At 40.1% G+C, this 17,568-nt stretch overlaps 1 protein-coding gene across 2 annotated transcripts in view; it reads right to left on the reverse strand.

Moving 5' to 3' along the window:
- Positions 1-17,568, reverse strand: part of ADGRV1 (adhesion G protein-coupled receptor V1) — a 710,193-nt gene that overhangs the window by 611,715 nt on the left and 80,910 nt on the right. For both annotated transcript variants that reach the window (XM_077462401.1, XM_077462400.1), the window contains exons 6-10: positions 14,657-14,770; positions 13,996-14,561; positions 11,240-11,510; positions 8,272-8,601; positions 1,598-1,774 (exon numbers count right to left, since the gene is read on the reverse strand). In XM_077462401.1, the coding sequence (XP_077318527.1) occupies positions 1,598-1,774; positions 8,272-8,601; positions 11,240-11,510; positions 13,996-14,561; positions 14,657-14,770 (1,458 nt within the window). The remainder of the gene's footprint in view (positions 1-1,597; positions 1,775-8,271; positions 8,602-11,239; positions 11,511-13,995; positions 14,562-14,656; positions 14,771-17,568) is intronic.

The raw sequence follows: 17,568 nt of genomic DNA on the forward strand, positions 1-17,568 counted from the left end.
CTAGAACATTTTAGCTTTACATACACTAATCAGCCATAACACTATGACCACCCACCATAACATGACCACCCACTTAATACTGCGGAGAGCTGTCTTTTACCAAAACAACCCAGACTCATTGCAGCATGGATGCCAATAGACCTCTGAAGATACTGTATGCTGTGGTATCTGGCACCATGCCGTCAGTAGCAGATTCCTTAAGTCCAGTAAGTTGCGAGATGGGGCTTCCATGGGTTTGACTTTGGAATTGCCCAAAGCATCACATTGCTTCTGCCTACTTGCTTTCTTCTTGTACTGTATCCTGGTGCCATCTCTTCCCCAGGTAAGCGACGCACACGCACCCGGCTATATACATGGTATAAAAGAATCAGACCAGGCCACTTCCTTCCATTGCTCTGTGGTCCAGCTATGATGCTCACCTGTCCATTGTAGGCATTTTTGTAGGCTGTGAACACTAAAAAGCATGGGCACACTGACCAGTCTGTGGCTATACAGCCCCATATGCAACAAATTGCTATGCATTGTGTGTTCTGATACCTTTCTATAAGAACCAGCATTAACTTTTTTCAGCAATTTGAGCTACAGTTGCTCTTATATTGGTTCATACTATACGGGCCAGCCTTTGCTCCCCATGTGCATCAATGAGCCTTGGCCGCCCATTACCCTGTCATTCTTTTCCTTTCTTCCTTAGACCACTTTTGGTAGGTTCTGACCACAGAAGACCAGGAACATCCAACAAAAGCTTCAGTTTTGGAGTTTCTCTGGCTGATCAATGTAAATTTTAACATGTTGTATATTGTTACCACTGTATAATATTCTTTTTAGAAAGCATCTAAAATGTTATTCATTCTTCTTGACTTCTACAGGACAAAACGCTTTAACCCCCCATATACCTCCAGCCACTACAATCAGTACTGGTGGAATTATTCAGTACTTCCTAGGTATCAAGGAGGGGAGGATATCCCGTTACAGTTTTGTTAAAAATGTAAATATTGCTAAACTACTATATTTTATATATTTTTAGTGTATTATTTATAGTTTTTTTTTTCTTTACAAATAAGTATTTGTTGACACTGTTTTGCATAGACTTTTGGGTTATGTAAAGAAAGAGCACAATCTTTGAAGCTGTTTATATTTAATTGAATAGCTATTGCTTTTTATACTCTGTGATTTGTGCTTTAGCTATTCAGTTAAAGTAAAATGGCTTATTTCAGCAAGGCAGTGTAGGTTAGCTTGGTAAACATGTATAAATAGTCCGAGGGCTCCACCTGCTGTCAAGAAATAGCAAATATGAAATATTTTGAAGTTCTGTACATATTAAAGAAGATAAAAAAAAACACAATATATTAATTTTAAGCAAGCAGATTTCTTGGGGATTTAATGTTTAAAGAGATGGCGAGTTTTGCTTGTATCAAAAAGTAGATAGGTTGGGTATGTTTATTTTTAAAAACGCACTTCAGAGGTTCAAAGGTTGGACATGCTTTTTGCCCTTACAACTGTGCAAGCAGTGGGGCAACATTTGCGTATGCGTATGGTTCACAGAAAAATCTGCATACTAGGTTTTCATCCTCAAACATACATGTGAATATTTGCTTACCACTTCAGAAGAAACATTCTCAGGTTCTGACACAACGATTGGCCGATTAGTCATGAAACCAATTTCTCCATTAGCAATATCTGAAGTAACCTTCAATGTCACATTCTGGAGAGGACCGAGTCTGGGACTTATGGGTGGCACTAAGGTGATGGGTCTCAGTAACTCGCAGGACTCAAGCTGAAATATGAAAAAGTGTGTATTAGAAAATGTAATAATCATCAAGTGAAAAGTACAAATGCCATTTTTTGTTGCACCTTTAAATACATTTTAAGGCAGTGTTTCTCCACCTTTTTTTTTTTCAGTCAAGGCACCCTTTAAAATTACAGGCAGTCTCAAAGCACCCCATTCTAAAATGAAAAAAACAAACTATTCTAATAGCTTTATACAATGCAGCAACATTCACACACAGGGCACCCAATGTTAGAGGTGATTTATACTTCCAAAGCAAATACACTTTTGCACACTGCTACCGACTAGTATTCCAATGTTTCTCTTCTCCCTCAATTTCTCTACATCAGTCAGCTAATGTCACCCCAGTGCTGAGGAAGAGAGGCACAGGAGGGTCAAACATGGATGCTATGGAGGCAACATACACCCTCCTTATCAACTGATGATGTCATTGGTTGTTAGGATGCCAGTGTCTAGAAAGTCGTAATGTGCATAATGAAAACCCATGGCTTTGTGTAACTAAAAGGCAGGCTTGATCCACCTGCTGGCTTGTATATAATTTTTGATCAATTTTTAGGCATTTTGGCAAGGCACCCCTAAAGAAACCTCTAGGCACCCCAAGATACCTGGGCACCCTGGTTGAAAAAGGCTGCTTTAAGGATAGAAGTGGCATGTTTAACCTCAACCTTTTCTTAGTAAAAGACATTAACACACGTTCAAACACAACACGTTATTTGACATTTTTATACACAATTATTATTTAGTAAATTTATAATATACACCCCAAGTATTTTTACCCAACCAGTGAATGCCAACATCCCAAATAGTCAGGAACGTAAATACAAAAAGAATTTTGGATAGCATTTTAAAGGCAATATTTAGTAAATTTAACAGAAGCACTAAAAATAAACATGAAATGTAGCATAGGCAAAAATGTTTGGTACTCTGCAAGAAGGACCTTGTAACAACTCCTTTGGTAGAGATCACAGTCTCCCAAAAAGTTATCTTAACCAGTCTTTCAAGTCTTGTTTTAGCAAATTGTCCTACTTTTCCTTGGCGTATAATTCTAGCTTAGAAATATTCTCAGGTTTTGTTTGCATATATGCAACAGGGTCATCTGGGCCCATGCAAACATGGGTACCTTTCATGCCGAGCGCGCCCATCAATGCTGGGGACCAGGCAGAGACTGCAGTTATGTGAACAATCTAACAATAAAGGAGTTCCCTGACTTGGAGATGCACTGTGTGCAGTAATAAAGTGCAGAGTTGCTCTGAAACATGACTTGTCCCATGTCACTACACGCTGCAACTTGTGCACTTGTGCAATGTTTGCATTAGGAGGAACGTGCTAGCGCCCAGTCCCACAGTCTACCAGTCCAGTGTACCTCTGCTGCCTCACTTTCAGTAACACAATGGGGTCCTCCCGAGCACATAGTCCTCATGCATGCTCTTGATTAACTCTTCCCTTCCAGTACCTCATGGTCAGTTGATAGATCTCTGTAATATGGGTTTAGATCCGGTTGCTATTGGATACCAACTGCTAAGGAGGGACCAGGAACATTGACCCCTTCGCTACCAGGGATCTGTCACCTTGCAAGGTACCACGTTTAATGATTGGTTGCTTGCAGCTTGTTTCCTCACTTGGTTACCCATAGCAACTACATATGTCTTCTCTGTATTTTCGAATGAATACTTTTTGTAACAGTCTAACTTCATATCCCGCAGTGCATTTACAGACCCAAGCCCTTTAGATATGCCAGTATCAACATGCACCAGTTTGAATAACTATAGACCATATCACCTAATGTAACTTTAATGAATGATGTGACATACAGTTCAATTTGAACAACATCCTTTCCCTGATCCTAATTAGAATAGTGTCCCAAGCATACTTCCGTAAGATGAGAGTCCATTAAAGCCTTGTTCATGACTTGGATGTCCTTCACACTTCCTGGTTTCTTCACCAGCGCCTTGACTGCACTCACAGGCTGTAGCTCCTAGACTCTCCGGACCCTAGCTGTCCCCCTTTTTATAGCCTAGGTGGGCTGACTAGGAGCAAAAGCCCAGGAACTGGGCTACAAATAATTAACCCCTTCCCCAGCCTGGGCTGGCTGCTGGCTGTAGACACGACATGTCTACAGCCAGACACGACATGTTATACACACTTTCAACCTGCCTACATATGAGCATCTTGTATGTCTTGTATAAAATCTTTATGCTGTTAAATGAATTCTAAATGCACTGTGGGATATTAGCTTCCATAATTTTTTGGTATAATTGGTAAAATTCATTCTTTTTGCTACAAAGTGCATTCTGTGGCTGATACTGTACATAATTTCAGAAGAAAAAAAATGTAATCCCCAAGCAAGGTGATCTTATATATTAATGTGTCTACTTTTTTTTGTTACCAAAAGTATTTTTGACGATTATAGCCAAATTTTAGTTTTGTAAGAGGACAGCACTTGGTTGCAGAATGCTACTCACTTATGTAAGTATTGTATTGCATTCTTCAGACATCATGTAAAGTTTGCTAATGATAACTTCTCCATAACTATATTTGTGAAAGTAACGCTGCACAGTTGACCAGTGCACCAATATTCTAAGATACTTTTACCTTTCTTTAAATCCTTGGTAACTATATATTGGTTTTGCTTTGCAAACCTGACCATTTTATGAGAAGTTCTGAGATTGCTCTTGCTCTTTGAAATCTTGTCTGGACTTTATCTATTTACCACTGGCTGTCATTTCCTAATGACATTTTAGACTTTTTTGTTTTTTTTGTGAAATTTGCAAGCAGAAGGCATTGAGATCTTTTTATAGTCTTCTTTGCAAGTCAGTTATTTATATTTTTAGATCCTTATATTGCTGGTTAGAGAAGTTCATGGCTGCTGGCAGTAGACACGACATGTTGAAAGGTTTCAAGGGTCAAATAATTAGTAAACTCTGGGACTTCCTTCCACGCACTCAGATTGGAGCCTGACTATTAATTTGGTGTGTACAAAAAAAAAAACATTACTGTACATGGTGAAACATGGAACATTTTATATTGTATTTATTCTTTAGTCCATTATGATTAGAATTTGGGCAACAGTTCAACCCAAGCAAAAGTTTGGCCCGAACACCACCTGTTCGGCCATTCGGCGAACACCCCAAATTGTGGGGTGCTGCATAGTACATTCCCAATCAGGGCACCGTGAATATCTGGTTGTTAAGAAGAGGGCCAGGAAGAGTCATCTGCTGTCAACGGGCTTACCCTCTGACAGCTGAATGGAAAAAAAAAACATTACCGACAATAAAAAAGATATTAAAAAAAGCTGGATTTTAAGGGGAACCCCATGCCAATTTTGTTTTTAAAATGGTGTAGGGCCCCTAAAATCCATACCAGACCCTTATCTGAGCATGCAGCTTGGCAGGCTAGGAAAGGAGGGGCAAGAGCCCCCCTCCTAAAATATACTAGACCACATGCCTTCAACATGGGGGGGCTTGTTAAAGGAGGCTTCCAGATTCTGATAAGCCCCCTACCTGCCAACTCCCACAATAGCAGCCCAGGGTTGTCAGGAAGAGGCCCTTGTCCCCTCCATGTTAAGGCCTGCTCGGATAAGGGTCTAGTATGGATTTTGGGGGGGACCCTCATGCCGTTTATAAAAATTGCCAGCAATATAATACCAATAGAAAATGTTAAATCTAATTTGTTTTCTTTATAAATGTCAGTTTTGCTGCAGCAGGTGGAATACACGGTAAAGATGCACAACTTTACAGGTAGACTAAGGGGACCTCCCCTCTCCAGGCACTGTATTTAAAGGAATGTTTCATTTTTATTGTTTCACTTTAAGCATCATTAAAATCACTTCTTCTGTAAAAATGATCTTTTTAAAAAAAAATATTGACATTGATACATGTCTCCCAGGGCAGTAGCTGGGCCCCAATACCCCTTTTCATGGCCAATAACTTGCATAAAAGCCTCCAAAATGGGGACTTTAGATTTTTCAAGTTCGGGTCCCATAGACTTTAATAGGGTTTGGAGTTTGGGTCTGAACTTTAGAGATGTTCGAGAGTTCTGGACTGAACGGAACCAGGGGTTGTTTGGCCCAATTCTAATGTACAGGTAGTGGGAAGGGGTTAAAGCGCAAAATAAAACAGAAAATTTCATAGTGCTCACTGCTACACTTTTTATTAAAGGTTTTATTAAAATAGGGTTTGCTGGTGAGAACAGAACCAAGGAGGGATGTTCAGCCCAACTCGAATTAAGATCGAATAAATGCAGCAAATAACAGCTGTGCATTAAAATCTACAGAAACAGGTCACATTTGTTTCCTGCAAATGAAGTGTTACCTCTTTATAAAGACTGCATAGGTATTTACAGTACAACACAATTAAGCTTAAAGTGTGAGTCCATATACAGGCATACCCCACTTTTAAGTACACAATGGGGTTTATTTACTAAAGCTGGAAAGTGCAAAATCAGGCTCACTTCTGCACAGAAACCAATGAGCTTCTAACCCCAGATTGTTCAATTACACTTTGGTAATAAAACCTGGAAGCTCATTAGTTTCTTTGCAGAAGTAAGCCCGATTTCACACTTTCCAGCTTTAGTAAATAAACCCCATTGCGTACTTAAAAAGTGGGGTATGCCTGTGCAACAGAAATTTCCCTCTCTGTGGTTGCTTTACTAAAGGAAAACAGGCTGTTCACTTTGCAAGAGACGTTGCACCGTGCAAGAGATGATGAATGTGGTGACATTTCACTTTGCAAAGAAATCTTATCAGGTGCAAGGGAAAAAAAATAAAAAAATTGCTTGCAAATGAATAGATGATAAAAGTAAGTAAAGTTTTACATAGCTCTGGGGAAAATTCCCTTGCAAAGTGAACAGTCTATTTGCCTTTAATAAATCAACCCCAGAAGAGTCAGTCACTGCACTCTGTAACATTCTTAAACCAGGTGAAGGAAAAAAATGTAAAAGTAAAATGGCTCACTTAACAGAAGATTGCTTGGTGTATTTTTTAAAACCGTGCAGGTTTAGCATATTATAATTAAGATGATCCACTCATAATTTAACGCATTTCAAGGATTTTACCTTCAATTGAGTATTTTGGATATTACGTAACACATCCTTGGAATGAACAGTGGCTCATTCTATGTTGTTCTTTGTCTGCAGTGTACACTATATTGGACGTTTTTCAAAATCTCTTGTACTAAGCTGTGTAATACAACAAAAGTCTGGGTTTGCTTGTGAACACTTTGCCTGTTTTTTCTCCTGTACATTGATCTTTTGGCTCATTTGTCCAGGCAAGGGCGGGCTGGTAGATAAAAAAGACTTCTAATATAAGTAAAGGGTCACTTTTCTCTGTACAAGTTAAAGTAAGTCCTTTCTGGGAATGCAGCCAGCCACCTACCAGAAGAATCACACATTAAGAAATACCCAAAAGATGCCAACCTGCTTTTTCTTCAGCAAATGTGTTTCCTTTTCAGAAGCGGAAGACTTTCTGTAAAAGCATTTTGTTTCAGACAAACCGCTTTGTGTTTATTGTTGGTTGGTTCTTGTACATTTTTGTATTACTTGTGGATCAGCTTAAAGCTGGGTTCACACATGTGCAGTGCAAATTGAAACTCTGTTTTCACAGCAAATTGACAAAGTAGTTGTTTAGCTTTTCAGTTCAGTTTTTGATTAGGATCAGGTCAGGTTTGCATCAGTATCAGGTCGGGATTTTATCCTGTTCACAACTGAATGACATGTAGGATTCACAATCACCTGTCAATCACCCCAGGTCTTTCTCCCACAGAGCCATCACCTTAGTAGGGTGGGCCTTCAAGAACTCTGTTAATGACATATGGTAACATTAGGAAATAAATCCTTTAGTCTCTGTAATAGATTGAAGCAGATGAAAAATAGGGGTAGGGGATTGTACCCAGCCACCCACATTACCCTGGAATCGGACTGTATGATGCAACTGCATATAATAAAAAAGCATGGTAGAGGGCAAAGTAACCTACGCTGTAGCTCAGGGAATGGTAACAGTCTCCCATCTTGAAAAATGTAATCTAAATGGGCTACCCCTACAGCATGCCATCTGGGTGCCTGCTGCAATTTAGCCAGCTCTGCAAATGTTTTATTACCCCAAATGGGACAATATGTGGTAAACCCAACCACCTGTTGCAGTTGCTTATCCCCAACTCACATTCATATACTAGGACCAGTATTGGACAGAAGACAATTAACCTTTCAGCATGTCTTTGGGGTGTAGGAGGAAACTAGAGTGCCTGGAGGAAACTCACACAGACACAGGGAGAGCATGCAAACTCCAGGCAGGTAGTGTCATGGTTGGGATTTTAACCAGTGACCCTTTTTACCGCTAGGTGAGTGTGCTAACCACTACACCACTGTGCTGCCCCTAAGTTAAATGCAAAAAATGAAGATGTAGCTAACTTTGGGGTTCCTATTTCAGATTCACAAGCATGTAGCAAGTTTACAATTACAGAGAAAGATAAAATTGTATAATCACACTGTACCTGTATATAAAAATGAGCTCCATTTTGAAGAAAGGCGTCATTCCTTATGGACAGATTTACAGTAATAAGTGAATTATTTTCCAGAAAAGTAACACTATTTTTCAATGACACATTAAGAACTCCTTCTTTGGCTCTCTCAGGATCCAGTGGACCAGCTGGGATATACATTGTGGAATAAATCAATTTCACATCTCCTTTGGTTCCACCTTGCCTCACAAAACTCAAGGTCAGATATCGCCCTTGCCGCATGCTCACAATTTTCTGCTTTTCCATAGCATGAAATTGAATTAACCCATATACATCATCACTGTCCTGAATGTAGAACACAAGCTGCAAAACAAATATTGTACAGTGAGGCGGACTTATGCAAAGGTTATACGATATTACTTTCATTACCTTTATCTAACTCCCATAACAATCTTTTCGATCCTAAAGCAGATCTTGAGGCAATTATAATTAGACCCTTTATGTTCTAATGTGAAAATTACACGTATTTTAAAAAAGCAAATATTATTAGTACTGTCTTTTTAAACTATATATTCTCTAAGCACAATCTTCACAGAAGATTTTAAGCAAGGTGTGAGGCAGTGAAATAATTGTAGCCGTTGCAGCCCACACAGACCTGAGGGTGGGAAAGGGCCCTACTAGTGAGGTTTTTTTATGTCTCAATTCCAGCAGAGCTGATGTCAGATAAGCAGGAGGATCATGCTTTGTAGTTAGGTTGTTACTAGCCACTGACCTCCTTTGCATTCCCCCAGTTTGTGTGTAGATTTATTGCCTTTAGAGCTTCTGGCCATCTTAGCTAGCAGTTTGCCTGCCCCTGAATTAGACATACTGGGGTTGATTTACTAATAGCAAATAGACTGTGCACTTTGCAAAGTGCAGTTGCATTCTGCAAGTACAGTTTCTCCAGAGTTTGGTCAATTAGAAAAAGCTCTGTTGACTTCCATCATCCAATCATGTGCAAGCAAAAATGCTGTTTTTTTTTTTATTTCCCCTGCATGTGATTAGGTATTTTTTGTATTGTGAAGGTTTACCTCATTTAAAAATCTCTGGAGCAACTGCACTTTCAGAATGAAACTGCATTTTACAAAGTCAGGATCAATTGTTCTATTGTCCCAATTTACATTGCCAAGTGTCACAGAGAGCAGCCGCTGGGGGACCCCATCAAGGTTTTGCTATGGTGCCCTGTGAAATTTAGTTACTCTCTGGCGGGAGGTTAGGCGCTATCAGTGAATCAGACCTTTCTGTGTTGCATAAAAACTGTCCATAAACGTTTTTAGAGCATTGGGAGTTGCAGGATGTGTTTGGGCAGCTTCCAGGGGGAAGAAACATTAGGGAAAACTTTGACATAGTGATGATGACTCACATTCCATTGAGCATGTTGGAGATGCAGAAAGCTGCAAATACTTTGGCAATCAAACATTTCACATTAATAAATTTCAACAATATATTTAGCTCTGCTCCCTCCAGTTACAGTTTAAATGAACATGGTTCCAAATCCAGAAAAAGTCAGTACCAAGTGAATTCTGCTGCATTAACGCAGCTGTTTTTTTTAGATGGGCTAAAATGTCATACCAGGCAGCCCCAATGCTGTACTTTTTACTATTGTATTTTGCAAAAGCATTTGAGCAAAACAGTAATGGCTATAAACAAGTTGGGATTACCAGTGGATAGATCTCACTAATCATAGTGAACTAAATTGACTGGTATTCACATAACCACAATGTACACCAGCAACCTACTGTTACTTTTTCTCAGTAAGAGAGGAAAAAAGACAAAGGGGTCACTGAATAAAGACTAGCTACAATAAATTCTGGTAAAAAAATCTTAGGATTGTTTCTGCCAATTATAAACACTAAAACATTAATGCCCCATACACACGATCGGATTTTCTGACAACAAGCGTTGGATGTGAGATTGTTGGCTGAAAGTCCAACTGTTTGTATGCTCCATCAAACATTTGTTGTTGGACTTTCCGCCAACAAATGTTGGCTAGCAGGTTCTCAAATTCCAAAGTTTTGTTTGCGGAATTTCCGATCGTGTGTACACATGTCCGACGCACAAAAGTTCACGCATGATCGGAATCAAACAGAAGGATTGAACTTCCTTTTTCTTGGCTCGTCGTACGTCTTGTATGTCACCAAGTTCCCACGTTCGTAATTGTTAACCAACATTTGAGTGACCGTGTGTATGCAAGACAAGTTGGAGCCAACATCCTTTGAACAAAAATCCACGGATTTGTTGTCGGAAAGTCCGATCGTGTGTACGGAGCATAAGGCTACTTTCACACTGGGGCGGTGCCGGTGTTAGCGGTAAAGCACAGGCTTTCACACTGGGGTGGCTTGAGAGGCACTTTTTAGGCACTTTACAGGCACTATTTTTAACGCTAAAGTGCCTGAAACCTGCCTAAGTGTGAAAGGGGTCTGAAGAACAGTGCAGTATAACATTTATTTTAGAGCATTGAGGTATAGGGACTGATTTTATCTTACACACAGTATAAAGTAGTAGTTGGTCACATTAAGTTGGACTTGTCCTGTAATATTTACATTGTTTCGAAGTTTACCAGGCCCCTTCTTCAGTTCTCAAAGTGACAGGAAGATTGCCAAAATTTAAATTTACTTCCGAAGAAGTGATTTGGCAAGCTGCGAAATCTCTTCAACATTACAGAAGATGTCCAGTTGAATGTGACTAACTACTACTAGGTAAGATGACCTGGATAAATAAGAGCTTTCACAGACATTTATCCTACATATTTCTTAAATACTGGTGCTGTTTGAATGGATAATTATGGGGCCTTCCAGACAAGACATGACTCTGTGGTATGTTGTCGATTGATTGTGCTTTTCAACCTTTAAGTCACCTTACCATTTTCCATTAACCTACTTCCTTTACCTGCGTGACATCTCACCTACATGTTTCCTCTTAAAATATTAAAGACTTTTGGAATAAAATATGAAGAACAAACCTCTGTGGGTGTGCCAACTTCAGCTCCACCTTGTATAGTATTTGTTAAAATCTGCAAAAGATAAGCTTCAGCTTCTTCAGGCTCATCATCCGCCACCACTGTAAGGGGAATAGCTACCATCTTCTGCCCCTGGGAGAATCGAAGCACTCCAGAGTCTGGCGTGATATCACTAGTGACGCGGGAGGAATCGTTGCTGTTACGTTTAATGATCCAACTCACTGAGACATTGCCGTGTGTTCCCCCGTTTCTCACAATGGTTATTCCTTCATATCTATCCAGAAAGAACAAAATCTTATTTCAGTTGCACGGTTAGTATCATTGATTATATATATTGTCTGTTTTCTCAGATTGTTGCCCTGAGATGTCCAGAGCCTCTTTCAATCTTGGACAGGCAGATAAAGTATATGTAATCCCTAACAACGAACTTCTCGTTTTTGCTCCATTTTGTTCTGGTAAATATACCATGAAAAGTGTTTTATTATATCTGTTCAATAAGTGAAAATGTATGTTTTGGTGGGGGGCATGAGAGTGTACCTATTACCCTTACAATGGGTTTTGTCTGCCTAGGCAGAATTGTGTTGATACTTTGCTCTGGATATTTTGGCTGTGGTATGTGCAGTCTTGCTGTTCTTTCTATTTTCACATACATGTTGTGTTGTAATTTGAATATTTGCACATTGTATGTCCTGGAAGTGTATTACTTTGTTGTTAAATTATTTTTCTGTATGCTTTTTCTGTAAACACCCTAAAACAAAAAAGAAATGAGAAAAAAAGAAAAGAAAATGTATCTGTTGATTCTGCCAATTGTCTAGCATAGAAATCCTCCAGAGTTAGGAGAGGCGGTCAGCACTTAAGGCCTTGTTCAATAAAAAGCTCTTAAGTGCTAATTCTTAAATGATTGATTTTGTCAAATCTTAACTAAGGTCATTTGTTTTCAGAACTCTCCAGAATATGGCTAGCTGTTACTTTTAAAGAAAGACTATCTGGTTGACCATACAACAGTTTGCATAGACACTCCATGGCCACCAAGGAACAGCACCTACTTAACAAAGCGCATAAAGCTATAATAATTATAATGGAAACTGTCCTTATTATTGTTTTAATCAGGCAAACTAAACTAGACATAATATCTAACCAATAATTTAATTCCCTTTGAGGGGAAAGGGGGTGCTGGATATACACCAATAAGTTCATGATATTGATTTAAATGTATATTAAAATGTTATTTCACCTGTAAAACATATTATATATTTTATAGTAGGATTCTAATACAAAAGAAGTGACCTGGACCAGCAGAGTATAAGGTGGGTGCAACATGTTGGTTTAAATTCATGGGGCATTCAGAAACCATTGTCCCTCAGTGCCTATTGGGTGGATATTTCTTATAGATTTGTGCGAGTCTAAAACTGGCCATATATCAGTAGAATTGTGTTAGAAGATTTCAGTTAAAAGAACATTTGTTTGCTTTTATATTGTGTAATGCAGTCAAATCAATGTTCAGCTTAACACATTGTACAGCTCAGAAGTGATTGCAGGCTGATATACACTATAAGGGTAGGACTTGGTATGTAGCTTAAAGCACTATAAAAGCAACAAAGGGACAAATGATAAGTGTATTTATTATTGAAACTTATCTAAAGCTACATTTTGAATAAGGTGTTGAAGTATTATCCTAATGATTAGTCACCAGGACAGAAAGTGAGGGAAATGTAAAAACTTTAAGCTCTCACCAGAAGAGAAGATGGGGAAATCTGGCAATAGGGCACTTACTATGATGACATCAGACTAAGGGTAGGTTCACACCAGAATGATGTGAGGGAAACCCATGTTCCATGTGCGTTTCCCACACCCCATGCAATATGCAGTGCAGTTGCGATTTGCAGCGGGTGTCAATGTTAATGTAAAGACATCTGTAATACAGGTCGCAAACGCAGTGCGTTTACCTGCACTGGATCGTAATCTGCATGCTGTGCATTTTTAAAAGTAGTAGCATACACTACTTTTTGTGCAAGACGGCTTAATTTCAGTCCATTAAAATAAATGGGCTGAAATCGCACTGCACTTGGATCACATGTAAATTGCACTGGAATTGGGCTGAAATCACACTACACCCAGATCACATGTGAATTGCACTGGAATTGGGCTGAAATGGGCTGAAATCGCACTGCACCCGGATCACATGTGAATTGCACTGGAATTGGGCTAAAATGGGCTGAAATCGCACTGCACCCGGATCACATGTGAATTGCACTGGAATTGGGCTGAAATGGGCTGAAATCGCACTGCACCCGGATCACATGTGAATTGCACTGGAATTTCTGTGCAAATCATGATGTGAACCAGCCTCAAAAGGGGATTTTCCTTTGGATGCCTTTCATTTCCTGTTGTACCTAACTCTCGAAATGGACACAGATTACCAAAAAAATATCTTACAGGGGTTTTACTTTTTCTACTTTAGTAGAACAAAGTACATACAAGAGAGTAAAAAGTGTGGGCTACAGATAATTAAATAAATGCACATAAATAATTTCCCATGACACATGCAAGAGAGAGAACTACACTATGAACTTACAATCTAGATGACTGAGAGTATTTTAGTCATCTCATCCTACCATATATATTCTCAAAAAAATGGAGTCACCCTTAAAATAAGTGATCTATGAATGCATCTGTTAAAGCCACACAGTAAACAGAGTTCCCTGGAGGCCGAAGTTCAATTTACCTCTCATTTATTCGGAACCCTTACCAAGCCTTACCGTGATACTCGATCTTCATCAATAACAAGCATCTCATTATATATTGCACTATTAATAGATAAAACTCCGTAGGGTTTATCATTAGGTTCAATGGTAACATAGACAACACTGGGATGTTGTAATACAGCATCGCCTTGTAAGGTATCTTCCATTAACACAACATGAAAGGACTCTGCTATTTCTGGGCTTTGATCATCGATGATTTGAAATTTCAGAGTTATCTCTTGGACTTTTGGAGGAAAGACAATCGTATTGTTCTGCTGACAATCTAGGAAATCACTTTGAAGCTGAGCACTAGATGTTGTGTTTCCTGTTACAATCCTATAAGTGACCGACACTTCAGAGTCATCAGAACCAACAACCATGCCGGAGATAGTCTTTCCTCGGAGAACTGGAATGGTAATAACATCATTTGTTTCCGGCACCATGTATGAGCTCTGAAAAAAGCGCACTGGGCTATCATTTTTCTTTATAGTCAACTGAAGCGTGTCCCTTGTGGCATTGATCTCTGCACCTCCATAGACATGTGTAAGTTTCAGAGTAAAATTTTCATCATTTTCAGGTATCTTAAGAAAACAGAAAAAAAGTAATTTTAATACAAGCTGTGCATATATTTATGGGTGTTCTAATCTGCATGGGGTTTAAAGATTTTTTTACTTACCTGATCATCTAATACTGTCAAATTGTAAATCAAGGTAGACCTGCCAGCAGAAAAAGTTATGTTTGCCTTAGCTGGATATATGTCTTCTTCAGCAGGATTTGGCCCTCCATCTATCTGCAAGATCACAGATACATTATAAAAATGCTGAACAGTACTAGTGGAAATGCCTTTATGAGCCTGCTGTTTAACAATTTCTGTTTAATCACTAGTGTTGATTTACTAAAGGCATATAGACGGTGCACTTTACAAGTGCAGTTGCACTAATTTTCCCCAGAGCTCAGAAAATGTAGTAAAGCCCTGCTGATTTTCATCATCCAATCACGTGCAACCAAAAATGTATTTATTTTTTTCTATTTTCTTGCAACTGATTGGGTATTCTATACAAAGTTAAAGTGGCCCCAAAGCCTACATGTTTGCATTAAGGTAAAAAACCTTCTGTGCTGCAGGATCCCCCACCCCACCATGTATCTACCTAATCCCAATCTCAACAAAGTGCTGTGCATTAGAGCAGTGGCTTTCTCTGTTCTCCCCCTCCCCACTGGGCAGGTTAATAGCAGCGGGATCCTGTATCAAGAGAGTGGGGGCAGGGCTAAGCCACTCTGTCTGTGTTAATAGAGACAGACAGAGCAACTTGGGAGCGAGCCTGCATGGGTGTCCCCATTGGCAGTGGGGGGGGGGATCCAGGAGCACTGGCAGGGGACCTCAGAAGAGGAGGATTGGGGCTACTCTGTGCAAACCCATTGCACAGAGCAGGTTTGTTAATGTTTGTTTATTATTAAAAAATGTTAAAGCTTTACAATCACTTGAAGCTTTACCACATTACATTTACTAAGAAAAAGTAGTGCAACTGCTCGTCAGTTGCAAAGTACTCGGTCTATTTAGCTTTAGTAAATCAACCCCACAGTGTACACTTCAGCTTGTTTTTATCAGAACTTTCACACTGTACTTTACATGTTACTAACTTACTAAAGTGGTTGTATAGTCTTTTTTTTAACTTTTACCTTCAGGTAAGCCTATAATAAGGCTTACCTGTAGGTAAAATTAATATCTCCTAAACCTGTACGGTTTAGGAGATATTTACGTTTAATGCAGCCGCTGACGTCATGTGGCATATGCGCGTTTAAGATCCGGCTGAAGGTCTGGTACAACTGCCAGACCTTGCCGGGAAAAAGACTCCTGACGTATCGCAGCTTCGGCCACTCACAGCGCCGGAGCCTCGATACCCGGAAGACACGCCGAGGCAACATGTCAGCTCCCTCGGCATGGATCGGCGAGATACCGGCGCCTCGTTCTAAGGTGAGTATTTCATAATGATTCATAATGCACTGCATACTAGCTAATTATGCCTTTGCCTTGCAGGCTTTTTTGTTTAAAAATAAATAAATAAAAGTGCAAGTTTACTCCCGCTTTGAGGGCTGATTAATAAAGAATTTACATGGCCATTCACCCAGCATAGGTGCATGAATCAAGCCCCGGCCGCTGCAACCCTGGCAGACAGACAATACCAGAAGCCTCAAAAAACGTAGCCGTGCTCTTGAGCGTTTGTGGCGTAAAACTAAGTCACAGCAAGATTTCAGCCAATATAAATCTGCCCTCCAAAAATACCATTCCTGCCTGCACGCTGCCAAACAGACCTACTTTATCACTCTCATTAACACCCTCTCACGCAGTCCCCGTCAACTCTTTTCTACCTTTACCACTCTACTTCGTCCTCCATTACCCCCACCCACTAACTTACTCACTGCCCAGGAGATTGCTTATCACTTCAAAAATAAGATTGAGACGATTCGTCTCGAGATCTCCGCTCTACAGACATCTCCCTCACCTTACACTCCCTGTCCTCCTGCACAATCAATACTTTCCTCTTTTGACCCAGCTACTATAGAGGAAGTCACTAAACTTTTTTCTAATGCCCGCCTAACCTCCTGCCCCCTGGACCCTGTTCCTTCTCAAATACTACGGTCACCATCTGACTCAATCCTACACTCCTTAACTCATATCTTCAACCTCTCACTCTCTACTGGCATCTTCCCCAACCCTCTAAAACATGCACTAGTCACTCCCATACCAAAAAAGGCATCAGACCCCACTAATCTTAACAACTTAAGACCCATCTCTTTACTCCCTTTTGCCTCCAAACTCCTCGAACGTTTAGTCTATAACCGACTGAGCAACCACCTCACTGAAAATAACCTTCTCGATCCTTTTCAGTCTGGATTTCGCCCCCACAGCACTCCACAGAAACTGCCCTTCTAAAACTCACCAACGACTTACTAACAGCCAAAACCAACGGTCATTATTCCATACTCTTACTCTTGGACCTTTCTGCTGCCTTTGATACAGTTGACCACCCCCTCCTCCTCAAAAAACTCAATTTGCTTGGTTTCCATGACTGCACTCTCCGTTGGTTTGAATCTTACCTATCTCATCGCACCTTCAGTGTCACTTACAACTCCACTTCCTCTTCTCCAACTCCTCTTACCGTTGGGGTCCCCCAAGGTTCTGTCCTTGGACCTCTACTATTCTCGATCTACACATCCTCCTTGGGTCAGCTGATAGCCTCCCATGGCTTTCGCTACCATTTATATGCTGATGACACCCAAATCTATCTCTCTACCCCTCAGCTCACCCCATCAGTCTCCTCACGCATCGCTGATCTACTAACAGACATATCAGCCTGGATGTCACACCACTTCCTCAAACTTAATCTATCTAAAACCGAGCTCTTAATATTTCCTCCCCCACGTACCCCTTCACCTGACTTCTCTGTCAAGATCAATGGCACATCTATCAGTCCATCCCCACATGCCAAGGTGCTAGGGGTAACCTTAGACTCCGAACTGTCCTTTCAGGCCCACATACAAGCCCTGTCCAAATCATGCCGCCTTAGCCTCCGCAACATTTCCAGAATA

The sequence above is a fragment of the Lithobates pipiens genome, unplaced genomic scaffold (assembly GCF_037356315.1).
Source record: "Lithobates pipiens isolate NorthernLeopardFrog02 unplaced genomic scaffold, aLitPip1_a1.2 Scaffold_3, whole genome shotgun sequence".
Taxonomy (NCBI): Eukaryota; Metazoa; Chordata; class Amphibia; order Anura; family Ranidae; genus Lithobates; species Lithobates pipiens.